This window comes from Hemibagrus wyckioides, linkage group LG21, assembly GCF_019097595.1.
Source record: "Hemibagrus wyckioides isolate EC202008001 linkage group LG21, SWU_Hwy_1.0, whole genome shotgun sequence".
NCBI lineage: Eukaryota > Metazoa > Chordata > Actinopteri > Siluriformes > Bagridae > Hemibagrus > Hemibagrus wyckioides.
In genome coordinates, this window is record NC_080730.1 from 13841954 (window position 1) to 13868840 (window position 26887).

A 26887-nucleotide genomic window follows, 5' to 3' on the forward strand; every position below is an offset into this window, starting at 1 on the left:
GTCTCCAAGCACTGCCTATTGTGTGGCTCTTCAGTACAAAGAGACACATTCATTTGACTGCTTTTAATACAGTACTGAGAGCTTAAGAGACAGAATCACTGAGGGAGAGAGAAAGAGACAGATCAAGAGAAAGAGACAGGGAGAGAGAGAGAGAGAGAGAGAGAGAGAGTAAGTGAAAACAGAGGCACTGTAACAGGTAATGGAAATTAGATGAGGTTACAGTTTGTTACTGAGTTTTATACTGAACTGCGAGAGTAAATTAGAAGCTGGAAAAAAGGAAAGATGTCTGAAAAGAAGTGTGTTTTGTGATGGACATTTTTATTGTGCGTGTATGTATGTGTGTGTGTGTGTCTCACCTGTACAGGGCTCTGTTTGACCTCGTTACTGCTGGGTGAGGTGAGTCCTGTGGCCTGCTGAAGAAGGAACTGGCGTGCTGCCTGGAGAGCCTGTGGACATGGGAGAAAACAGACGGTGGTGAGTCTTTCTCTCTCTGACACACACACACACACACACACACATACACACACGCACACACACATGCACACACACATGCACACACAGGGCATCAATTTCCTCAAAATCACAGACACACTTTGCATTGGACTACCCACTTAAAACTTTACAGAGTCTGTGTGTTTCTATCAATCTGCTGAGAGCACAAAAGTTTGCACCCCCTTACTTCAATAGTTTCCATCAACAAGTTTGCATCTTTACTATCTAAGGGTCATGTCAAAACTCTGACTTCTTTCTATAGATGTTGTTGTTTCATTACAGGATACAAAACAGATTTTCCTGCATATATACCAATCGGGACACATACATTTGTGCTCAGAATTAAAGTACACAAACCTTTGCTTGTCGCTAATGCAGTGCCATCTAGGGTACACTGTGTGTCGCTTTCGTATGTATCTTAAGCACCGATTCAGCTTAATTTAAGGCACATCACTGGTGAAAGCTATGACGGGATTTTTGGGTACCTTTTTATTTCTATGAGCCCAAGAATGTTATACGTATCTATTGCTCCTGTACAGCACCATCCTGTCCAGCACAGGGTATTAGTGTCTAAACAGTCTGCGCCTGAGCTCAGGAATTTTAGTTAGCCTGTTTTTGTTTGAACACACCAAGCCGGGGGCAGTGGGCCAACGGCAAAACATGCCTCTCCAAACAAAAACACCAGGCGGCAGTAAATCAGGGGGCAAAGCATACTTTTTGAAGAGCGCCATCAGGATGCACATTTGCTTCCTGGCTCCGAAAAGAGGGAGGAAGGCTACATGGTAAATATTGATTTATGAAAAAAAAAATGGGGCCAGACCAGCAGCTCACAGGGGGAAAAAAAACCGAGTAAGCATTACACTTTAACCTGACACGCTGAGAAACTGGTGAATTTACCAACAACTATCAGATCTACTGTGGTATATAAGAAATACATGGAGAGCAGCTCTTAAAATGAAAATGTACAGCATGCAACAGGTCTCCTAAATAAGAAATGCATGGTGGTATACTTTAATATACATATATATTTTTTTAAAGTCCCTGATAAAAGCAATTAATTTATATGAACAGTAATGAAGTCCCTCAATATCTCAACACCCACTGTTAATCATGATATCAATTGCAAAAGCACTTGTGTGTGTGTGTGGGTGGGTGCATTGTGAAGTTAACAACGCTGCCCTCTATGTAAAAAATGCTTATTCCTTTAAAAAAAATATGAGAGTGACAAAGAGAGAGAGAGAGAGCGAGAGAGAGAGAGAGAGAGAGAGAGAGAGAGTGAGAGTGAGAGAGAGAGAGAGAGAGAGAGAGAGAGAAAAAGAGAGGCCCATAATGCAATCAAATGTATGGCCTGCATGATGAAAACCATCTGTTGTATCAAGAGCACTTGTTACTTTTGCAGAGGTCGCGACTGAATAGTGCGCACAAACACACACATACACATGTATCACCCACACACCCCCTCCATCCACCCACACCCTGAAAAAGCCCCTCCGTCCAACTGAACAGGAACCATGTCCTGTCAGAGTCTGACCTCAGCAGTAGGCTTTACAAACTGAAGTGGACTAAAAACACCTCCCAGTCTAGCCTCGGTCAGTCCAGCTGCACGCACACACACGCACCAGGCATGTGGTGGATATTAAAGACCCTCGCCAGATATGACCACATAAGTATGTGAGCTTAGGCACTCATCTATAGACACACTGCAGTGGTGGCCTGGGTCTAGAAGGGATCTGGCAACAATAAAGACTAATTTGGTCCAAATTACAGCGCTGATTACAACACTTTCTTAATAAACCGGTCATGCTGCTAATAAGCGCAACTATTATCTCGAGGTGGTCTTTGTCTCTTCTTGGACTTTTCAGCTCCTTTCTACTGGATAGACTAAGAAAAATGTGTGGTCAGTGCCTCAGTGCTTCTGTGCTTCATCAGGCTGCACTGAGAGCAGCTCAGGGGCAGAGGTTGGGCAAGCCAAACATGACTGGAAAGAGTCGGGGCTGTCCCGGAGTCTCAGGAGCTGAAGCAGTCTTATCCCTGTGGAAAGTGAGCGCAGGCTCCCCCGTTCAGGGTGGATGAAAAGCTATTGGATTAGTCTTGACAACGTACAAACTTTGGACGAGCTGGGTAAACTTAGACTTGGAGTTGGAAAGAAAACAATAAGAAAAGAAAATCTTGCAGCCAGCAAGCCTGTGAAAAAACTGACATCCCATGTTGACTTGATTTCCTTTGCTTTCGCTAGCTGCTTTGTCGAGTCTTTGATATAAGTCTTTGAGGGAGAAACTGTGTCGTACAGTGACCTGTGAGTCTTTGGCCCTCCCTCTGCATGTCCTTCTAAAGCCTCGTGGCATTCACCGGCGTGCGCTGCACCTTTAAAGAAAATATGAGGGAGGCGGCGGGTGGCTGGGTCCAACAACAGCTCCATTGTACTGCGACGTTAGACAGGTTTTATTGCAAAGAGGGCGGGCGGGTGCTAAGAGAGAGAGAGAGAGAGAGAGAGAGAGAGAGAGAGAGAGAAAGAGAGAAAGAGAGAGGGGAAGGGGAGGGTGAAGAGGTCAGAGCCCAGCTTGGAGGCCTAAGCTGCACTGTGTGTGAGTTCTCCTAACTTGTCATCGGCCAAACCAGCGCCCCCACCCTCCCCCCCGTAAATCAACACTCCTGACATGGGCTTTAATAACAGTGCATTTTTTTAAAATTCAGCAGGGTTGGTGGAGAGGAGGGTGGTGGTAGGGGTAGTGTGTGTGTGTGTGTGTGTGTGGCAGGGGGTATTAAAGGGGTACCCTTTTTCTTTCTCGTCTTGCACTCCCTGTAGGTGCAGAGAGGCGGAATTCTGCTATTCACTTGAAGGTCCATTTATGGACGGTAATGAGGAAAAAATTATTTTTGGCATATGTGCCTAACAGTCCATATTCTCTCCATTCTACAAGCAGGGGTGCAGTATCTACATGTGGTCCTCGTCCACCAAAAACAAAGCAGGGAGGAGCTTTTTCTGCCTGTTCGACAAGCGTTCCAAAACAAGGCACCAAGACACACAAACAGGGCATGATTGGGCGCCTCTTCCCTGGCGGGCCCAGGTTCTATTCATTAGGCTCAGGTTGCTAAAGCAAACAGTGCAGGGAGGTGATGAATCTGGGCAAAATGTGGGGTGTTCTCTCTCCTCGTCTCTCTCTCTCTCTCTCTCTCTCTGCTGTAAATCCAAATAGAGCAGAGTTGGCTTGTCTGTGTACAGGTGGGCACCATATGCTGGAATGATCCATCATTGCTGACAGAGGACCATTGTTGATGCTTGCAACAACCCCCATGACTACCCCCTTAGAAAAACAGGAGCCTCCGTCCCCACAGTAGGCCGTCCCTGGGTGGGTGGGTGTGGGTGGATGAGTGTTTGGTGGGGAGTACTGGAAGCAGACCGGGTCAGAAGGTATCAAGTTACAGAAGCTGGGTGCACAACTGCAGACACCTTCAGAAAGCTTCCAGTGTCTGCTAGAAGAAGTCTGGATCGCACATGTACGGAAAGGAAAGAGGAAAGAGAAGGAGATGAAGAAAGGAGAGGACAAGCACTCCCCATAATCCATGATGCACAAGCTGGGAACAAGATTCAAGTGTTGAGATTCGGGTACACGCTACAACCCAAAAGGAATTACTCTAACAGAGTCTCTTAATTAACCGCCCATGCTAACAAACAAAGTCAAATAAAGTTATGTTTTATTTATATATATATATATTCATCCAGAACAGACCTTTTTATAGGAGGTTAGCACAGTGATATTTGTACTTTAAAACTTTAATAAACCCCTAACAGGTCTGTTCTAAGCAGACTAAGCCCAATAAAGCCTAGTCCCAAACAACACATTAGAGAAACAACATAATCATGTTTTAATAAACACAGTAAATGAATTTGAAGCGTTCCATGTAAATTGTTCACACTGTTTAGAAAAGCAACTGGGTGTGACCGCTGTGTGATTAATGTAACCTAACCTCATGTTAGCACAAATGGACGAGTGTGGTCTGACTTTTTTAAGCAACAGACCAAAGAGACCTACTGGAAGGTCTATTTTAAAACCATAAGGAAATAATTTTTTCCAATTAACAAAATTACACTCCAGAAATAACTAGTAACTGATCTTTTTTCCTTGGGTAGGTTGACAATTTGAAAAGTTTTAGAAAAACAGAACAGTTGATTCATAGAAGGGGGGAAAAAAAACCTTCCACAATCGAAACTGAAGCCTGGTTTTTTGGAATAAAGCCTGAAGAAGGACTTGTCACACTTAGATGATTCTGTGCAGCTAGTCCACCATTGTATGCCTGCTAACTCAGGATCAGCAAAGGAAACAAGAAGGGAATACAAAGGCATCTCCTTCTTCGATTGAAAGCATTCAACCTTAAAGGAAAATCCAAGCTATGCTAAAACTTTCTTTGGAATGTGATCTTGCCAGATTTTGTGACAAGACCACAATTGTATTAGCACAGGAAATAACACACGAGGCATATGAGGGAAACTGAGTAAAAGGAGAAGCCAGGAGCCAATGTGTCACTTATTTGAGGAAGGAACACTGCGATATCAAGGAGCACAATAACTGCCTGTAAAATATCAATAGATAAACCTCATACACTTACTGTGTGATAGCTATTGCCTGCAAAACTATGATTAGGCTTAGTGACTTGTAAAGATTCTTGGCTCAGTGTCACCTGGGGCAGAATAAAACCTGTGGCAGTTTAAGCAAGTGTGGCCGCAAGTGTGGCCAGGATGTTGATCCACACCGTCAAAGGTCATGCAGCATCTTCTGAAAAACGTGTCAGCTGAAAAAAAAAAAAAAGGACTCGAGTTTCAGGGCCTCCCACCTCTACAGCTGAGGCAAAGTAGGTCCAATGAACAGAGGTCCAGTATCGCGGATCTTCCACTGAAAGCCTGCCTGGTTCTTTTTAAAAGCTGGAATGTTGAAATACAGCTGGCCACCAAATGAGCTACGTCTACAGCCCCTCCAGTGCGTCTACAGTGCTCCGGTCAGCCGCGCTGGGCCTGTTAGCAGCTGTCCACCATGGGCTATGGGGCAAAGTGTGCAATCTTGGACGTGATCGACTCCACTGGCCTGTGCCAAAGTTTTTCTAGATCTTAATTTTGTCCCCATGACTCATTACCAAGGCCGTAGACTGCAGAGCCGGCCAATTTCACGGTGGGTTACAAATAAACTGCACTTTTGACCATTTTTTCTCTCCTTTTCTTCCCACTCTTTCCCTCCTGTTGGCCAAAGCTGGATTTAATTTGCTACTTCCTGCTCCAGCCTGCCGTTCATAGGCCCTTTCAGTTACTTGTCACATTTGTTTTCACTCAAAACCATTAAAATGTTAATCTCAAGAAAAAAAAAAAACTGAGAAAACCAAGCAAATTGTCCAGCATTCAAATTATTTAAGGAACCTTCAAAAAACATGACGCTCTGTCCTCTTGCCATTTAATGTAATGTTTCCGCAATATAAAGGCTACGGCAAAACCTTAAATTTTAAATGGCTACAGCAGGCCTCTCTGGACTCACGCTGGCCATTAAAATGAGGAAAGGGTGAACTAGAGCCAAAGCAATAAAAAATAAAACTTAAAGAGAAGGTTAAAAAAACATCAAAAATATGCTGCAATGTTTGAAAAGTCTGATTAAAAAAAAAAAATTGTTCACAAAAGTAACCTGTTTCTTCTCGCAGTCACTTGCCACTTTCCAGATGTCCTCACCACCAAAAAAAACCCCAAACAAAAAAATTGCATCCTGGAGGAAAGAAAGGTAATAGCAAAGATTATAGAAGTAAGTTATCCTCATATCCTGCTCTAAAAGAGGCAGGGAGGAGGATAATGCAGTGTGGCAGGGCTCTCTGGGCATCATTACTTTCTCTGCTGCCACCATGAGACGAGCTCAAAGAAAGAACGAATGGAGGAGGTAAAAGGATACACACAGAGAGAGTGAACAAGTGCAAAAGAGAGGAGAAGGCTACCTCTTCACAACAGCAGCTGTCTATTTCATGGCAATAGCATGGCAGTCTCATTACAGTTCTCTTAACAAAGTCTACTTGATAGACATCTCTGGACTATAAACGCTGTAGAAATTAATAAGGAAAGAAATTGCAAAAATACTGTCACCACAGTGCTTTTCAAGATCCCAGTGTTTAGATATTAGCAGATCTGCAAGCGGGGGTGTTAGGGTGTTTTGTGGGTCCCTCCTGCCACTGGCCTCCTTAACGACTTGAAATCTGGCCAATACTGTTCCACCGTGTGCACACCAAACCCAGAACTCAGGATAGCTCTGACCAGCCACTGAGCTTCCCATCCACACCAGGCATATGGAACATATTTCTGTGTTGTTATTAATAAAGAAAGAAAGAAAGAAAGAAAGAAAGAAAGAAAGAAAGAAAGAAAGAAAGAAAAAGAAAGAAAGAAAAAAAGAAAGCTAATAATAATGCACACAGGATGCTGCCAAAATGGATCTCTGGAGGAAGGGAAACTATACAGAGTATTGTTTAAACAGATGAATGCTGTGTGAATATTCTAAAGCGTTTGCCTGGAAACTCATTACCTTGCACGTCTGGTCAAGAAGAAATTTTTTTTTTTTTTTTTTTTTTACAAAAATGAATGTGAGAGACCTTTTTATGTTTTTCATTTAAAATTTTCTACCTTCAAAAAAATAAAGGGTGGCCTAAAAAGAAGACAAGAAAAAAAGGGAGGTTCTCCAAATCGCACCGTGTGTGGCTGGGTGGGAGTGTTGCCGTTTGAAAGAGTGTGTTTTTTTGTGTGTCTGTGTGGGTGAGTAAAAGTCAGAGATTTAGGAGGGGATAAATCTTACGGAGAAGAAACAGGGATTTCGTCGCCAGCGCTGTGAGGCCACGTTTCATATCTCTGCACAGGCCAGGGAGGGAAAAAAAAAAAAAGAGCTTGCACTTTGTTACAGCGATCTCTGACTCCCGACTGTACCTTTGCTAATTGTAAGAAATAGTTTTTTATCATCAGGTATTATTAAATCGTTCTAAACAACAAATCAACTGGAAAAAATCCCTTATCAATAATCTGTTCGATATATCTGTAGGAGACAAACCGACATTCCCCTCTTCCTTCTCCTCTCCTCTCCATTGCTTCTTTCTGTTGACTTTAATCTCTTTTTTAAGACGGCAAACACAAAAAAGCGGGCAGAAGCAAGCTAATTAGCAACACTTAAAAAAGAATCCGGCTTCATTGTTCAGAGTCCCTCGGCCTCGCCAGTTACCAGGGCAACAACTTTGAGAGTGTCGCTGGGTGCATTTCTTTCTTTTCTTTCTTTCTTTCTTTTTTTTTTATATTCCTCTTCTTCTTCTTTCTTCTCTGCCCCCTCCCTGGGCTCTCTGTGAGCCAGCAGTGGAGTACAGAGAAATAAAGAAAGAAAGAGAAGAAGAAAGTGGAAGGGCTGCCCTGTCCCATAGTGAGTAAAGGATTTTGGAAGGCACTGGGTCTGAACACTTGATCCTTAAGTAGCCATGCATGGCGTACTGGTGAAAGTGTGTGGGTGTGTGTGTGTGTGTGTCGTTCTCTTTCCACCTCGTCACCTGACGCGCGCTGAGACAGCGAAAACACACGCCAATTAGTCTCAATTATGGCCGCCATTTCCTGATGTGGCCAGCGTCCAGTAGGAAATGTACTCAGCAGCCTACAGACCTCCATTCTTTCATTCCCACCCCTCCCTCTCACTCTCTCCATCTTTCTGTCTTTCCCTTTCCAACTCTGCCACTTCCTATGATCCCTCTCTCCCTGTTTCCTCCCCACTTCAACTCCTACCTAAATCACTCCCTCCCTCTTTCGCTCTCCGCCACCCGCCAAATCGCTAAATCCATTCCCGTTCCAGCTCCCTCCCTTTTCCTCTCTTTCTTCTGCACCTTCTCTCCCGCCACTCTGTCAATCAGGGTGCAAGGAGCTGTGCCTCCCTCCCATTAATACTCTGCGGAGGATCTTTCATAATTGCCATGGCGACTAGGCGAAGGTCAATGTCCGTGGTGAATTGAGAGCTGCTTGGGGAAAAAAACGCACATGCTTTGCCAGGTACAGCACATTATTCATATACATAAACCGTCTCAACATAAAGGCTTGCTTTGTATTTTTTTTTCTTTTTTTAAAAAAGGAAAAGAAATTATTCACCAGCTAAAAATAATACTTAAGACAATATTCTATATGAAATGACGGTGAGGGTTCTCCATATCCCAGAAAGGAAGCAAAACAAACCAGCCTTAGGGTTCATGACCTCTGACCCAACCTGAACTCTGTCACAGAACTGCTGCTGACCTCAGTCTGGCTAGGTCACTTCACACAATCCTGTTGGCCAAGGCAGCGACCTCTGACCTTGCCACTTGTCAGCAACCATCCATATAAGCAAGTCTTTCAGGATAAAACCCAGTCAACACACAGAGCTTGTACCAGTTTAAGAAAATAAACCTCAGTGCAGGACAAGCATTTTCTCTGGGATGATGCAGGTGACTGAGAGAAGTTCTATCTACTTCCAGGCCATTTTTATATTCAAACATTATTTTATTAATCAACATTCTATTGAAATTTCATCGCTAGCAACAACAGTCTGAATAAACTGATGACACGTTTCCAGAAAGAGTCATATATTATAGATGGATATACATCCAGAGACACCGATACAAGCAAAGCAATCCCTCACACAAAACAGAAAAATATATTTTTCAAATAAATCGAAGAAATCCTTTCGTTTTTTCTTCGTTTCCTCAGTTATCGCTCAGTTTCCATTCGTCAGTTACCGCTCAGTTTCCATTCGTCAGTTACCGCTCAGTTGCTGTTCTGCTTTCCTCATTTATTTGTTTTGTTAATGTTTTATAAGAGGCATGCAATACAATTCCATTAAGTACAAATTTCCCATAAGTCAAAAAGTAATGAATATTTGTATGATATCAGCGCTGAGCACAGATTATAGTCCATCTGTTTTTTTCCTAATAGGCATTTACTCAGTTGTATACTACACAACAGATGCATGTATATCTCTATGCGCATATATAATATGATAAGAAGTTGATTCTCGCTTATTTACTGAGCTGGCACAATCTTTAAACTATTATTTTATCCTGATCTTCTCTTTATGAATACAAATGAACTAATGCAATAAAGATGTGACAAGATCTTGAATTAAGAGGTTCGATGCAGCGGCAGGAATTATTATTGCGTGTGTGTGTTTGAGTGTGTGTGTGCACCTGTTTATTGCAGTCATATAATTTGAAGTCATATATATTAATCAGCGCTGATTGAGGAAACACAGCTACTGTGGTGGAACTGAGTGAAATCGATAGACCCAGGAACAGACTGCTGGGAATCGCTGGAAACATGACTATGTAGCCCAACCCAGTTAAAATCACTTCACACAAAAAAGACTGATCACTCACAACCCCCCACCACCACCCTTCCACCCCCATACATATACACACACACACACACACACACACATATGAAAACACACACATGCACACCCAAATGCTCAGGACCTGCATAGTCTCTCAAAGGTTTCTCTGGAAAAACTCATAAATTAGTTTTATAACCTGTCCATAAATATGACCTCTCCACATTCCTGAATTAGGACTCAATGTGTGAAAAAATCATTAAAGACAGAATATAGGATATCACACAGCACATGTGAAACCCATTATGTCTCATGCGCCCCTTTGGCTTAAAGAGGACTTGAACGTGTAACAAATCAAAACTGGAAGATTTTGTGATTATAAGTTACGAACACGTGATGGTGTTTAATCTTTTATGTTTATTCAGGATAACGCTGAAAAGGTTAAGAATGCCAGCCTAGGTAACATTAACAATACAACACTGTCCATGTTACACTGCTTTGTGAACAGTGTACCTAATTTTTCGCAAACCTTATGTGATGTCACAGAGAAGCTGAACATGCTTGGAGGGAAGCCTTAACTGCCATGAGCTCTCACATGGTTATTAAGCAGGTGGTGTCTTTCTGATTGACAGATGTGTATAGAATTGTGTATATGCATCCCTTCCATCCAGAGAGCAAGGCTAATTTCCCTCTCTTGGACTCTTGGCTACAGTCAGCTGTGAATAGCCAAGATTTGAACACTTTTCTGTTGTGCCACTTGGTATAAGAAAACCCCTAAAAAAATGAAGCTTATGATGTTTGTAATTGTGCCATAACACGAGCGAAACTAGTGTGGATAGCTCCACACGCACACACACACACACACACACACTACTCAGCTGCAACTCAGAATGGCCTTTCCACTGTGGTCGACTGGGGTACGACCAGCTCTTCGGCAATTAAAAGTATGGAATGCTTTTAAGTGACGACACCTTTCAGTGTGCCGACAGCATTAGATTTACTCGATGCTATAAGCACTCATCCCCTTCCTAAAAGGGATATCATACTCTCATTCAAAGCCACAAATCTCTTCCTCCCTTCATGCTGTCCTTTTGTTCCGTAGCCTTAAGCTGCTTAGGGCAAACTCAGAGAGAGAGAGGAGGATGAGGGACAGAAAGGAGAAAGAGAGAGAAAGAGAGAGACAGAGAGAGAGAGAGAGAGTTCTTTTGAAGAAATGCAGAAATGGTTGACAAACAAATGGTCACTCCACTAACACCACCCATATCCAAAAGCTCTGCCTTTGATTGATGCAAGGTGGTCATTATCAACTGAATGCTAACCAGGTAGTCCAACCAAGAGTCCACTACGCAAGTCCATGCAAACTTCCTTTAACTAGTATCTGCTTTGGTCATGCCTGATATGAAAGAAGGCAGTCAGCATTTCCTATGAACTCCGATCAACAATCCTACATCATATCCGGCAGTTAGTAAGGAGGAAGTTACTTGTTTTATCCTCATAGCCTATTAACGCTAGATGGGAACTGCAAGTAGATGGGAAGTGGAATAATTTAGGAGAAATGTGTACAAAATGTTATAGCCAATGGTCTACCATATCTTTGAGAGCTTAAATCTTGAGATGCTTCGGCCAACCTTGACTGGGAGTGACTGGTCTAGACAGCCTTGTGTGTCTAAAAATGATTTTACAATTGCATCATCAAATACTAACTATGATCAATCTGCCTTATTCATCCCTGATAAGGAAGAGGACAATCATCCTTTCCTATGAACTATTCTATTACATATGTACAGTAGCAAGTACTTGTCATGCCCTCAGAGATTAGTTCCTCTGGGTGGGAACTGCAGGAAGATGCCAAGTGGCTCTGTATAAACTGGAAGAAGAATCTGAACAGAAGGAAGAAAGGAGCTATCACCAATGGTCTTGACTTTCACCATATATTTAGGAGACTCAATCCTGTGATGTTTCAGCCAGCCATGGCAGGGAGTCCACAGCTGACCTTTTGATTTGATTTGTTACCATGTAATCATGGTAGTTTGTTTGCTCATGCAGCTTATGTACAATAAAGTAGTTGTTGCTCTACCACAAAACATTCAGCTGCCCTGTGACATTTCAACAGTAACAGTTTTAAAAAGATTGGTGTTTATCATACAATTAGACTGCCTCAGTTGGTGAGGGAACTGGCAAAGAATTGGGTAGAAAGCTCCCAAGTAGTGCAACAGTCTAAACCTGATCATTGGAAGATCGAGAGTTCTAAAAGATGTTTCTTCAGCTAGTGAATGGAGGGAGCAAAGCAAAACTCTTGCGGGTCCACTCTGAGAAAAGACAGTGGGGACTAAATAAACAAATACATGTTCAGTTGAAAGGATAAGCAACACAACTGCAGGACAAAGTGAAAGCAGAAGGGGAAGGCAAGAAGTGTAAGAGTGCTAGGAGAAGAGGAAGTGAGAGAGACAATAGTTAAGCATACTCTCAGTCTCTCCATCTGTGTGATGAACCGTGAGATGAGAGATCCATGGTTTCCACATGCATCATCTTAAATCCTCCTAAAAGCAAGCAAGCTGTCTGTTGGCCATGACTGCGAACCTCCTGAGGGGCTGGCACTGTCCCAACGGGCCAAATACTGCTCATCTCTCTCTCTCTCTCTCTCTCTCTGTCTCTCTCTGTCCTTTAACAACTCATTAGGAATTACGAGAGCCCCTTTGTCCTAACGTTCTTCCTTGCGAGGTTACCCAGAGTGCCTGACTTGAGAAGGAGCCTGCTTCAAAATACCTTGTAGCCATACTCACCAGCATTCACTGTTTAGTGTGAAAAAAAAAAATGAGTCACCACCGCCCCCTCCTTCTCTTTTTTTCCCTCTCTCTGTTTCAGTTGAGTGGCACTCCTGGAGAAAATTGCACTTCAGTAGCAATGTACGTCTCTCCTCCTACTGTATCTCTCTCTCGGTCCCTCACACACGTATGTGCTGCTAGCTGGGGCTCGATATCACAAACCATGCTTATGTGAAAACTAGGTCTCCTAAAGCACATGAGAGGTCCTGTAAAGTGAGGTGTTCCCTCCACCTCAAAGCCTCTGGGAGGAGAAAACGCATGGGGTTTCCTGGTAGCTTAAATTGTGGGGTACCTTTTTAGCTGCCGAGCTTTAAAACCAGCACTAAGTAGGGTGCAGTGGAGAAGGCGGAGGGAAAAAAAAACAAAAAGAATGGAAGGGCACCTGGTTTTCGTCAGATACACACACACATACGCGCAACCGAGTGCACGCTATGAAAGGAGGGGTGATATGAGGCTTCACAGAGCCGCTCTGGTCCCACCGATGTTTGTAACCTGCCATGTGCCGTTTGGAAAGCATCCTGTCTGAAGGCCTGCTTTGAAGTAAAATGACTGCCTACTGGAAAAGGGAGACAAAAAGTGAGAAAGAGAGACACATCCTAGTGCAGGTAAAGAAGTGGATGAGGCATTTGAAGTGAAGCACACTCATGCCAGTGAAAAGAGACGACCCTGTGGTTGGATTTGTGGAACAAGGAGGGGGGTGAAATACTACAAGGACTTGGCCAGTGTGTACTGTTGTTTTTCTTTTTTTTTCTTATATCCCCCCACCCCCAACACAGCGTTTTTTTTCTTCTTTCAGGGTTGTGAAGCAGACAAGAAACATTCCTCAGGGGGGCCCAGGCCTTTCTTGACACGTCTCAGCGTTACACTTTCTTCCTCCCCCCTCATTCACTTCTTTTCTCCCCCCTCCCACCACTTCGACACCACTCTCCTCGTTCACTCGTCTTTGCCTCTCTGCTCTTTTCTCTTGCCCTCTTAGCCCTCATCTCCTAGCTGTCCACACCTCTCTGACTTATCCTGCTCTATATATCTCTCTCTATATCAATTCAAAACATCTCATTTTCTTTATCTTTCTCTTTAACAGTCGATTCCTCTAAATATGCCAACTCAACCTAACCTCCTTTCTCTCTCTCTACCTCACACCCTTCTCTCTCTTCTCCTCCTTTCCTTTAACTCATCTTGCTCTATTTCCACATCTACCCCCCCCCTTTCCTTTTCCATAGCTCTTAGGGACCTCTGTTTATTTGCTGTGGGTCTGTGACGGCTGCAGAGATGTCTGTGATTTCTCCCAGGCTCTGGAGGGGCCCATGGAGAGAGTGCTTTGTGTCCTGTCTGTTTTTTTTTTCCTCCTTTTTCCCTCCTCTCTCCGCTCCACTGAGTTCCACCACTCCCGCTGCATCCAGGTGAAAGAGCCGGGGTTTGTTAAAAGAGGCGGATGAGAACGGAGCGTCTTGGGGGGAATAGACAATGCAGAAGCGATAAACAGAAAGAGGAGGTGGCGCTGAGGGCTTAGTGATTGTATGAGTCAGTAAGAAGGTGTGTGTGTGTGTGTGTGTGTGTGTGTGTGTGTATGTGTGTACATGCAGGTGGGTGGGTTTGCGTGGAACTGGGTGGCTGGGAGGCACTTCCTGAGAAAACTGTGGCAATCTTTGTTTTTGCTTTTTTTAGGTGAGCCAGAGAGAAGTGAAACACAAACCATCAACGGCCTAAGCCTGCCGTATAAGCTGTAAGAAACTTACAGGAAGTCACAGACATATAAAACTTTAAAGGGTTTTCTTACAGAAAAGCAGGATATTTGAACTTGTCAGTCTCAGCTGGATTGTCAGACTTTTGCTCTTTCCGTGTCCTTTTATAACCGCAGCGAAAACCAACAATTAGCAAGTAATCACTGGGCTATAATAATCAACGCTGCATAATTGATTATTTTGCTATAACTGCACACCTTGTACCGTTTTATTCCTCTTTATTCCTCACACACCAACTTGCCGGCAATTTATTTTATTATTAATTAAAGAATTACATGCTTTTCTCAGTTTACAGTAACAGCATCACATTACACTATAGCAAGTGTAAACAGTTTCACTTTCTCTGAAGTTAATGAGACCAAAACACACAGCTTGTTATCGATAAACAAGACTTTTGGGTTTAAGCCTTAATATGTTAATGAAGTTGACCTCCAGACTCATTCACTGTATTAATGATTCTAAAATTTTCTTTATTTAATTACAACACATTTTTAATCCACTGACAAACATATACAATGGTAGTAGGAGAAATAGAGAAGTGGCCATACTACTAATATAAAAAGAAACAACCATAAGTCCATGTCAAGCCCAGAACTTAAAATGATAGCATTTGTGATGTTGCTCTGGAGAAGAAACGGCCATAAAACATCAGGAATAAGACTCGGGTCAGTGACTGATCCAGATTATCCAGAACAAATCTGTGGCTTCTTTCACCCAAGTACTAAGGTGTTTGTTCTTTACTCAGTCTTTTTCTTGTGGTTTTAGTTTTTGATCCAGTGTCTCAATCATGCAATTACAAGGAAGTATTGCGGTTAATAAAATCTCTTTTTTGTATTGTTAATGTTTCTAACATCAAATGTGACAGCAGCTCAAACACGCACCCTGGGGGGTAGAGGGCGTGGCCTTCTAAATTTTTGTTTTTGGGGAGAGTCAGAGAATATGATACCTCGTGAAAATGAAGGGGGGACAAAAAGGAAAGCAGGTGTAGGGAGCTTGGTATACTCCGCCCTAAGGGCTCTGGAAACATGCACAACCTGCACGCCTGCACGCACCCACATACGCCCACCTCACACAACACACACACACTCTCATTTCAACCATTAAACGACAACTAATGCCATATGTTATCATAAAAGTGCTCTCCCCCACAGCATCTAACGTCACTAACTGGTAAATTATGGGTGGTAGGTTAAAAAAAACGGGAACATAAAAAAGATGTTGAAGGAAGGAAAGGCCACTGACTCATTTCTGAGTAAACTGCTGCTTTGCTTTGCTTTGGTTTGATGATATGAAAGAAAGTCTTAGTGAATAAAAACACTAGTGTTCTGATGAAGTGCATTTTTTTGTTGTTATTTTTTTGGAGTCTGGAGTCTGGTGTAGTTGAGTCAGGAGAGTGAGAGCAGAGAGCTCAATCAATATACACTTAATTCAAGAGGCCTCTAGGGGCAGGGTTGTGAAACACAGGTCTGAGACTGTTCACACAGCAGAGCAAGCCTGATTTATTTATTTAGGGTTTACAAATGACAAGTTACTGCATCTGAGTGTTAAGCGAAGTCGCATTTGCTCTAATGTTTGTCCTGGCAAATATTAGTGCAGATAGAGTGTAAATGAGCTAGTAAACTACTGTTAACTAGCTATCCAAATGGATATTTCTCCATGGATCAAGCTTTACTTGTAGTTCTGCTGTAACTGTAGATAGAACTGTGTGCAATCATTTTATTTCAGGTGAGTATTTTTAATTAATGAATTCATTTTCCTCAAGTGTTTTATTGAAAGTGGATCTTTTAATTGATTCTGAAGTATTGGTTAGTAAGCAGAGTTATTTCATTACGATGTAAAATATTATAATATACTCTTCATATTTCTTTTTACTGTTCTTTTTTCTTTTGTACTAGATGAAAAAAAGCTCTAAATAAAAAAACATCTATTTAAAACAAATCAGATCTGTTTTAAGAGTTTATTCAAAGATGTCAAGTATACTTTATTATTATTATTATTATTATTATTATTATTATTATTATTATTATTATTATTTTATTATTATTATTGTCATTTCTATTATTATTATTATTTTTATTATTATTATTATTATTATATTACAAATATTTTTTTTAAAAAGTCACTTTAGTATAAAGATTATAGTTTTTTAGACATACATTAGTGATCTAGCTTTCTTTTGGTATGAAGGAAAAACCCCTTCACATTTATTGTTAAAAGTGACACTGAATGTATAGCAAAAGTCATAAATCCATCTAGAATTCTAAAAACTACTTATGATCAAGTTGTTTTTTCTCTACTAGACTGTTCTGTTGAAAACAGATATGCCACAGCTGCTCGACTGGATGTGGACTAAACGGTCAACTGCAATACTACACTACAATCACGTAAACCCAAGCAGCATGATAAGCTATTCATCTGAAAATTAAGCTGATTTTTGGCAATTTCTTCACATTTTCCAAATATCTATTTTCTCCCCTGTCCGATATTATTAGCTAGTTCTGCTAAACAGGCCAGGTCTAACTTTCTAGATACCACAGCAATGAGTGAGTGAGGCAATGAGAAAAGAGAGGAAAAAAAAGAAAAAGTGTGTGTTACTGAGGTTGTGGATGGCATGTATTTGACTTTGGGAATGGTTTGGAGTAGGACTAACTGGCCATTTCTCTTTCTAATTAAAGGCTTTGGCTCACGTGACCACACACAGGTGCAATAACACAGACCTGCCATGGAAGAAAGGCCCACTTGTGTGAGGTAAAGCCTCTCACTTACTCTGTGGGAGGCTCCACACACACACACACACACACACATGACAGAACTGGCGAAAGGAACCAAAGAGGAAAAGCAATTCACTTCAATTACCTTCATTAGAATTCCTCTTGCTTATTTCAATTTACAGAAGCAGGGAAATGTGAAGGGGTGGGTCAAGTTTTGGAAAGATGGGGTCTGTTCCTCTCTCTTTCTCTCTCTCTTTTGGTAGAGGTCCTCACACTAAAGGCCATCTGGTAACTTTTAAACCGGTTGGCTGTCTAAAGGCAGCTAACAGACGCTGGTCACACTGCGTTATCCTTTTGCAACCCTTTTCAAGTCGTCTACTGATATTGCTTCAGAAAGCAAACCGGTGAAGCCGACATCATCGTGCGGCTGAAAGTTTGCCAGCGTTTCGCTCGATTCGCCGACTAATCACTCACATTCGTTGTCGACCTATCGGAATTGCAGCTCCTGTTGGCTGGATGAGAACGCCTGGCCTGTGTTTAAGGGGGATGGTGTAAGCGAAAAATGAAAGTGTTTCAGCCAAGAAGGTCCGGGAAGCAGTGAGGAAATTCCAGCTGACGCGCTGGACAGGGGAGACACTGACGCATGGGCCAGAGCAGAAAACAGAGCAGGGTGCAACATTACTCGTGCTGACGTGTCATCTAAACCAACATGGCTATTGAGAGGCATTAACAGAATTACACTGTGGTCAGGGACTGCAGCGATCGATAAGCGACTGGAGAGGAACCAAAGATCGGAAGTGCACAAAGTTCCCGCGGTTCCTCCGTGGCTTTTATTAACCATAACACTATAAGAGATTATATAGCCAGGAGAGCTGATGGTAGCTAATTTGAATCCAAACCGCTGCACAATTTGTCCTGGTGTTGATACTACTGGGTCGGACAAATCACTAACCTGGGCAACGGGACAAGAAAATAAATGTTTTATTCATTCAATACATTTCTTTTCCTTTCTTTCAGGGTTTTGTTTAAATATATTGCACTTTACAGCGATGAGACACACCTCGAATCTGTAACCATAGCATACACTACACACATCAGCTACACCTCATAGTTTAACATAAGACATAATAGAGACTCAAATAATATTTAACGATGTGACAACAGAGCACTTGAGCTCCAAGCCAAAACACTGGCCAGAGACTTTTTGTTGACAGCATAAACACACTGTGCTACATTACAGAAATTGTCCTGAGTGGCACAAAATCATCAGGAGGTCATGAGCTCGAATCCTGTTGACACCAAGAGATCGCATACTCTCTCATTCCCTGTTAATCAGAGCGACACTAGGGAATTGTGAGTGTCTGTGAGCTCGTGTATGTGGAAGAGTGTTGGCTTCACGTGTCTAGGTGGAAGTGCGTGTAAGTATGGTTGGTGGTAGCAGTTTGTAGCGGACTGAAGGGGGGATTTCATGACTGGATAATCACACAGCCTGCATCGTTCCTTTCATTTACTCTGTATAATTTACCTGACTAGATAACTAGTCTTGTGTATGCATTACTTATATAAGTCAGGGGAAATGGGTAACTAGGAACTAGGGAACTAGGGGAACTAGGATCACCAGGAACACTAGAAAGACATTAGATATTTAGAAGACGCTTCCCTGATGAACACGTTTATATATATATATATTTTTTTGCTGTTGTTGTTGTTTTTGTTTAAATAAAGCGACAAAGTTTGTCGAAACTATAGACGTGCCTTCCCTCACACCAGCGTCTCTACAAAATGTTTGCCAAATTCAGGTTGTTTATTTACTATTCACCAATGATAAGCCAAGAATAATACCTAACCTGAGGGATGAGGAAATGCACAGTGTACAATTGAACACGTGATAATGAAGTTGTGCAATAAGCTCTATGAAAACCAGTGTGTAATGTAAACTGCACAGTTTGCTTCTCATAAAACCACTCGGGTATTTATACATTACACAAGCGAGGGAATTGCACAAGACACACAAGACTACCAGCAACTAACAGTCTTCCTGGGTTGAAGAGAAAAAAACACACACACACACACAGAGAGACACACACCTGCTGCTGTTGAAGGTGCAGTAAATCCACGGGGCTGATCTCCCCATTGGCATCACCGTTGGATCCGCCCTCTCTCCCTCCGCCCTCCGACTGGCTGGTTAGGCTGCTGACTCCGTTCTGGTTGGAGGACGCTGTTCGAATGGTCTCAGTTGCTGATTCTACCATCATCACGTGGCACCTGAGTGAATACGGACAGTGAGACAGAGATTGAGAGAGAAAGGGGGGGGGTATTAGAAATTCAAACCAAACAAAGACTAAAATGACCATGAACGATTGCAATTGCTTAAGATGTAGCTCTGGGCATGTTCAAGTCTCAGCAAGCAAACAAGTTTTGCAACAAAAACATGCAAACACACTAAATCTAACCGCCAGCAGGGAACACAAACTGCATTCATTGTGGCTGTTTGAGAATGTGTACTTCTCCGGCGTTTCTATAGAGCGCGACACACAATGTCCCATCTGCCAACCTTGAAAACTCTTAGTAAACAAATTGACTGGCTGTCATACGAGCTGGAGAGGGTCAGGACACCACCTGAGGCTCTTAGTGTCCCGCACAGATCAGTGAATACTTCAAAAAAGCGAGTAGGTCTTACGTATGTTTGCTTGAAGAAAACTCCTGCGCGTTTCCAGCGTGTTGATCAGAAACCTCATTCCTGGGATTGTCGCACGATTGTTGCTACTTCCCGCAAAAATAAATCATCAGAATTACCGTACGCGCATAAAATCAGCTCTATTTCTGAGTCTCGCTTTGAGACATCTTGAGAAACTTGGAGTTTTGATGCATGTGCTCCAACAACACCAAAGGTCCCTTTTAATTAGAAATCAATTGGCAAACACATTTAAAAAAAATAGACCTGATTTTTTTTTTTTTTTCCACGAGATGGCAAAGAAAACAGAACATTCAACAACGCAGGAATGCAGTAGTAGAGGTTAAGAAGCAAAGGGAAAAGAGCGTGGGAGAGACGAGAGAGAGGGAGAAAGACAGAGAGAGCTGCTGGAGCGCGGGATACATAACAAAACCTTCAAATGTGCGAACGCGACCCGTGCCTCCTCTAATAACAAGCACGAGCTCGTCTTTCTGCCTCTTCCAGTTTTAAAAATAAAGTTTTGTTTGGTTTTGTTTATGCCTTTGTGTCTGTGCAACCCCGGGCTTGTCGAACAAAATGCCACGCAGGCATCTGAGCGATGATTAGCTCCTGGGAATGAGGGGGCAAATGTTTCATTAGCGGAAAACAAGACTCGAGACAGAGACGAGAAGATGGTGAAAAAAAAAAAACAACAAAAAAAACAAAACAACAAAACACGATAGCAGGTGAGGGCTTGACGTGTCGCCTCCGAGAAATCCTCTCCATGTTCATTTAAGAAGAAGAACAAATACAGGGAATAAAGAGCATAACACGGGGCTGTGTTTGTTGTGGGAGCGGATTTATCGGTACATGGTGCTATCTGGCACATGTGGCCAGCCACAACAACAGCTGCAGTGCTAAAAGATAGAGAGCAGCTTGTCTTTTCTGACAAAAAAAAAAAAAAAATTCTGACTCTTGGGAGGCACCTGAAGCGCAGGAGTTGAATCAGATTTCAGAACTTTCATCACGGCACATGGTTCATAAAGTGTGTCATTCAAAGCCACCTGGTGAAAGTTTGGCTGCTAACAGTGGGCTAATGAAGCGTTCATGCTTAGCTGGCATGACTGAACGGGACGCCGGCGTATCCGGAGCTATAGGGGCCTGCAAACCAATATGCGGGTGGTTTGACTTTGGATAAACCTCGAAGGCAAGCCGTGAAGCAATGGCAGACAGATAGCGGGGCATCCGTTTCTTTTCATGGCAAGTCATGGGAAAACATGGGAACGGAATCAGTGAAAATGAAAAATAGAGTGAATCAATGGATTGATATAAAACTGGGATGGATTCAACTTGGAAAAGTTTCAGAGTCCTGGAATTTGATCCAGTGCACCACATCTCAGTATCGTAAATACTTTAGCTAGCAACGTGGATGCGCCATTTAACCACAGGCCAAAATGCTACTTTAATTATAGACTAGGGAAAATAAACACGAAACAGATCAGCAGATAGGAGGCACCTTCATACAGCTACTAGTTTATCTCTTATCCTGACGATGTCTCTGATGATGAAGCATGGTGTTGGTTGCATTGACAAAAAATAAAACATTTACATCTATGAGCAGAAATTATTTGGAGTCTGATTTGCATCTACAAGGTCTTAACAGGGCTTTGTGCTAGCATTAAAGTTACAGTATCCACTAATATCATATTCCTGGCTGCATCGATTCAAGCTAATATGCCTAGTAAAACAATCCTCATCACATTTGAAGTGGGAGGACTTGGAACAGAGTACTCTCTGGAGACAAAGGTACTTTATAAACCAATATCTAAACCAATTGCTGTGTTTTCTTCTGCTCTGGTTGTTGACCAAAATATTCACCCTGGTGAACCTTTTATCTTGTCCAGTAGGTAACTGTGAATGAAAAATTGTATAATTGCTTGTCCTGGGCTATGGTTTCGTATTATCCTGAAGTTTAATACAGCTGATAAACAACCACCTCTTCACATCAGAGCTCTGTTCTCTTTCCGCTTTCTTCATATTCTTGATTCAACACCGACACGAACGTGCGAGATCTTCCATGCCGCTGAATTGCGATTCAGAGAGAGTGCTAAAGCGGAGCTTCCACTCCAAGAGACTTGGCAAAGGTACACAGGGCCGAAAGCATCATGACGGGAGCAGTCGGAGATGTAAGCATGCTAAGAAGCCTTGTCATATTCAGTAATGGGTATAGATCTCAGCTATAATGGGCGGTTGAAGGGGGAAAAAAAAAAAAGGCAGGCCAATAAATCAGTTGGGAACCCCTGATTACGAGTGTGAGACGGCGGTTATGCCGAGTCTCGTAATTGTTTTTGGCAGCCTCAGCCGGTACCGAGGCTTGCCGGGTCTCGTTCGAGCCCTCCCCTCTTCTAGGTGAACTCTGACCTTTGAGAATATTGAAAGATGCATTCCTCCTCCCAGGGGTGTAAAGCACAGGAGAGAAGAAGGAGGGGGAAAAAAAAAAGAGAGAGGGTGGGCATTCTTCTTCAGATCTAAGAGATAAAGAATGCGTTCACGAGGGGGGAACTGAGCAAATAAAAACATACATTTACCTTTTAACTGGGATGGAAAATGGGACTGAACTTGCCTTTGCTTCAGGGAGTCAAAATCAATCAGGTTGCTGGGGGAAAAAAAAAGTGTGAGTCTTCCTGTGGTAGTGTAACACATTTGTCCACGCACTGCAAGCTTTTTTTAATTTCTAACTCTTTTTTTTAAACTTCTCCTATCAGCAGATTTTCTTTGGCACTTATGCGAAAGGGTGGAGGGGCCCATGATTCATTCTCTATCCTGTTTCTGCAAGTACGCCGGCTGCAGTGAGCAATCCCGAAAGCGCTCCTAACCGCCTGCTAAAAGCCGCCTGTTTATATTGCTGATACTGAGAGTTGCTAAGGCCAGAGCGGCGACAGGGGAATAAATACCTGGTCCAAGTTCTGGGTCCAAAAAAGTGCAAAACTGCAAGAACAAAAAAAAAAAAAAAGAAGAAGAAACAGATTTTTATTTTCTGTTTTTTTTTTTTTTAATCACACATTGCGTTTTAGGGAAGTATCGTTAGGGAAAAAAAAAAAACAAGCTCAGGATATGATGAAATAAACCACAATTTGTATCATTCATGTTTAAATGTTGCTCTTCCCAGAATGAAACATTTGCTTTTCCTATTTGTTGCCAGCAGACACCCAGGCATCTAAAATCAATCTCTCTTTCTCTCTCTCTGTCTCTTTCTCTCTCTCTTTCTGTTTTATTCTCTCTCTCTGTCTCTCTGTCAATATCTTTCTCTGTCTCTCTCTCTCTCTGTCTCTCTCACACTCTCTGTCTATATCTGTCTCTCTCTGTTTCTGTCTCTCTCTCTGCCTCTCACTCTTTCACTCTCTGTCACTTGCTCTCGATCACACTCTCTCTGCTACTGTCTCTGTCTCTCTGTTACACTCTCTCTCCCTCGATCTCTCTCTTTCTCTCTCTCTCTGTCTATATCTTTCTCTCTGTCTCACTCTCTCTCTGTTTCTGTCTCTCCCTCTGTCTCTCTCTGTCTATATCTGTCTCTCTCTGTTTCTGTCCCTCTTTCTCTCTCTCTCTCTCTGTCTCTATCTCACTCTCTCTCTGTCTATATCTATCTATCTCTCTCTCTGTCTCTCTCTGTTTCTGCCTCTCTCTCTGCCTCTCTCACTCTTTCATTCTCTGTCTCTCTCTCACTCTCTGTCTCTCTCTCTCTCTCTCTGGTAGCCCATCACTTCAAGCCCTTAACAAATTTCTTCTAGTCCTGAGTTAGCCGTTACCTCCATTCTAAATGAAAGAAACAAAAGAGAAAAACATACCCTCTTTCCCAAAAAATCCCCCCAAAAATTTCCAGCAATGGTCAAAGATTCGATTGAAAGTTTGCTCAAGCTCTCTGGTGCAGCTTTGGGTTTTTTGATTAGATGTATGCAAACTCTTCTGGTCTTCCAGAGTGACAGCATGATGCATGGAGATCGAGGTGACTGAAACTAAAACACAGCATTTCAACTGTAAAATAAAATAATATCTCTAAAGCTCCTGAAGTGAATATCTTTCCCAGTAAAATAATGACTGCAAATCAATTTTTCCCAAAGGCGAAACAGTTAAGCAGAATTTCCATAAAACTCAACTATCTATAGGTTTAAGCGAAAAACTGTAAAGACAATAGAAACGGCATGGGATGGGATGTGATGTGATGTGATGTGATGGGATGTGATGGGATGGGATGGGATGGGATGGGATGTGATGTGATGGGATGGGATGGGATGTGATGGGATGGGATGTGATGGGATGGGATGGGATGTGATGGGATGGGATGGGATGTGATGGGATGGGATGTGATGGGATGGGATGGGACGTGATGGGATGGGATGTGATGGGATGGGATGGGATGGGATGGGATGTGATGGGATGTGATGGGATGGGACGTGATGGGATGGGATGTGATGGGATGGGATGGGATGTGATGTGATGGGACGGGACGGGACGTGACGGGACGGGACGGGACGGGACGGGACGGGACGGGACGTGACGTGACGGGATGGGATGGGATGTGATGGGATGGGATGGGATGGGATGGGATGGGATGGGATGGGATGGGATGTGATGGGATGGGATGGGATGGGATGGGATGGGACGTGATGGGATGGGATGTGATGGGATGGGATGTGATGTGATGTTGAAGGACTAGTTTAAATTTGCAATTTCAGCCACTGCTTTGCTTTTGCTCCAAAAAAAAATGCTTGATCACGATGACAAATTTGACCATATATTTCTGAAAATTAAATACAGCTTGTCCGTTTTTTTTTCTTTCTCTTCTCTTCTCCCTTTTGCTCTTTCTTTCATTCTTTCCGCCTTCTCTGTTTTGCCTTCTACAGGCCCGTGTGTTGAGGTGGAAAGTATTCATTTAGACTTTCCAAAACTCTCAAAGACCACGACTCAAATAGTTTCCTGTAGCAACACCAAAACCAACCGGGCCTAAATAATCTTGCCTCTTTAAAAAAAAATAAATGAATAAATAAAATAAAATAAAAAAAATAAATAAAGTTGCCTTAAAGGATAAAATCTGATCTCATTCTCAACAACATGACGCGTCATTCTGACTAGCTGTTTCTACGGTTTGTTTATTTTACCTAAAATGTGTTTGACGTGCGATAAGAGTCCGTTTCTGTTGTTAGATCCTTTAAACAATAGCGCAAGAGCTACTTTACTCGAGTTACAGAAGCCGACGCGGCTACATAAAGCAGTTACGGTGTACACACGGCTTATTAGCGATCCAGAAGATGATGCAGTTAGCATGAAATCTGACGCTTTAAGGCACCGCTGCATCGCCCTGGTTACGTAAAGATCTCTCTGGAATCTTGGACGCTATTACAGATCACTTGATAATTCTACTATTATTCTTTTACCTCACTTACTGTAATTCTGTAATTTTCCCAGCCACTTGATTTTAAATGAGGTGTATACTACAGTACACAATGATTAATTTTTCACCCCAAATGTTCACCGTGTCACTTTTAGCACCTGTAGATTCTCTTTGTTTGAGTTTTGTTTTTTTTGAGCATTTCACCACAATCATGACTCCTGGTGTGAAAAAGCTTTATGCAGGTTTATTTGCACAAGTCCCCCAAAGCCTGTTTCGACAGCCTTGCGTCAGCCCACAGGAACGCGCCTTATTAATAAAACAAACACAAAGCTGACACGATTGGAAGAGACAGCCTCGACTGTGCTAACACATCTCCCATTCGCCCCCGGGCTACCTATGCCATATCGGTTCCACTGAGAAGTACGCACTCCCCCCACCCCACACTTTTTTCTCTCTCCCCTTTGGCCTCCGTTAGCATCTTATTTAGCGAGGGAGAGGATTCGGTCAACACTGAAGAGGCCTAGCCTGAGGGAATAACCGATTCTTAAAAGAGGTTGAAGTGGAAGCTGAATTAATGCTACAGGATGTAGTGTCACCCCCCCCCTTTTTTTTGAATAAAATAATCAAGTGCAAATTCCCTTCTGTTCATTGCAGTCTAAAGCCTGGCTTTAAATGTTACATCTGAAGTAAATACGGTCATTCAGGGCAAAAAAAAAAATGGTACTGGGTGGTACAGTGGCTTGTATTAATCTTGTTTATTTATTTGCCTGAACAGGAAGAACTGCCCTGGAGATACAAACACCCAAAAAAGTGCGGAAGGATAGGGTGTATTTTTGTTAGCAACCCACGAATCTGGGCCAAGGGGCCAAGGGGCAGAGGGCAGGTGTGTCCTTGCATCTGTGTGTGTGTGTGTGTGTGTGTGTGTGTGTGTGTATATTCATGTGTTAGTCTGCGGTTACAGAACACATCTTGCAGGCACCAGGGCTGATATTAGAGCACTTCCTCCAGTAGCTGATCGCAAACTAGACCAGGAATGAGAGTGTGTGTGGGTAGTGTATGTAGTGCATGTTGCGTATGTACTCATGACATATATATTACTTACATCCAGTATCTGATATTTTATGTTCCTTTAGGACTAGCGAGGGCCCCTATATTATACCACCAACCCATATTCATATACTATATATTTATATTTGTTCTAATAATTTTTTTCTACTTCTATTTTTATTACCAAAAAAAAAAAAGATTCTCAAAACATCTGTCTCTACTTTCTCGATCATCTGACAAGATGCATTTTGTGGGAGAAAAAAGGAGATGTTGGTGAGCGAACTGTTTATAGCTGCTATGACCTAAGTGATAACAGGAAGTAACGTGTCTGCCAACGACTTTCCAAAACATTAAACAGAACTGTGCGCGGTTAGAATGCCAAAAGAGTGCCGTTTGTTTATTATTATAAAACTGTTGGTAAAATGGGAATGGGTGGTATAATGGGAATAAAACATGCTGTTATTGGGAAATCATCCGCTTTGGAATGGTGACAGTAAGCTGAGCCACGTCGAATGTCAACTTTAGGATTATTGCACTACATCTAACACATCTGAGTTACACGATGGGTAACTGATTTCAAAGCGCATTTCTAATAATAACGTTATTCTTTTTGTGGGCTTTGATACTTCTGTGAAATCGATTCAAGGTACAAGATGAAAACCAGATCTTCAAATCTACAAATTC

At 42.4% G+C, this 26887-nt stretch overlaps 1 protein-coding gene across 3 annotated transcripts in view; it reads right to left on the reverse strand.

Annotated features, from left to right (window-relative positions):
- The window catches only part of foxp4 (forkhead box P4), a 133771-nt gene that overhangs the window by 69520 nt on the left and 37364 nt on the right, over positions 1 to 26887 (reverse strand). For 2 of the 3 annotated variants that reach the window (XM_058373176.1, XM_058373174.1), the window contains exons 2-3: positions 19202 to 19379; positions 357 to 446 (exon numbers count right to left, since the gene is read on the reverse strand). In XM_058373176.1, the coding sequence (XP_058229159.1) occupies positions 357 to 446; positions 19202 to 19369 (258 nt within the window). In that variant the 5' untranslated portion in view covers positions 19370 to 19379. Of the gene's footprint in view, positions 1 to 356; positions 447 to 19201; positions 19380 to 19794; positions 20138 to 26887 lie in introns of those variants that run through there. The other variant, XM_058373175.1, reaches the window with a different exon arrangement.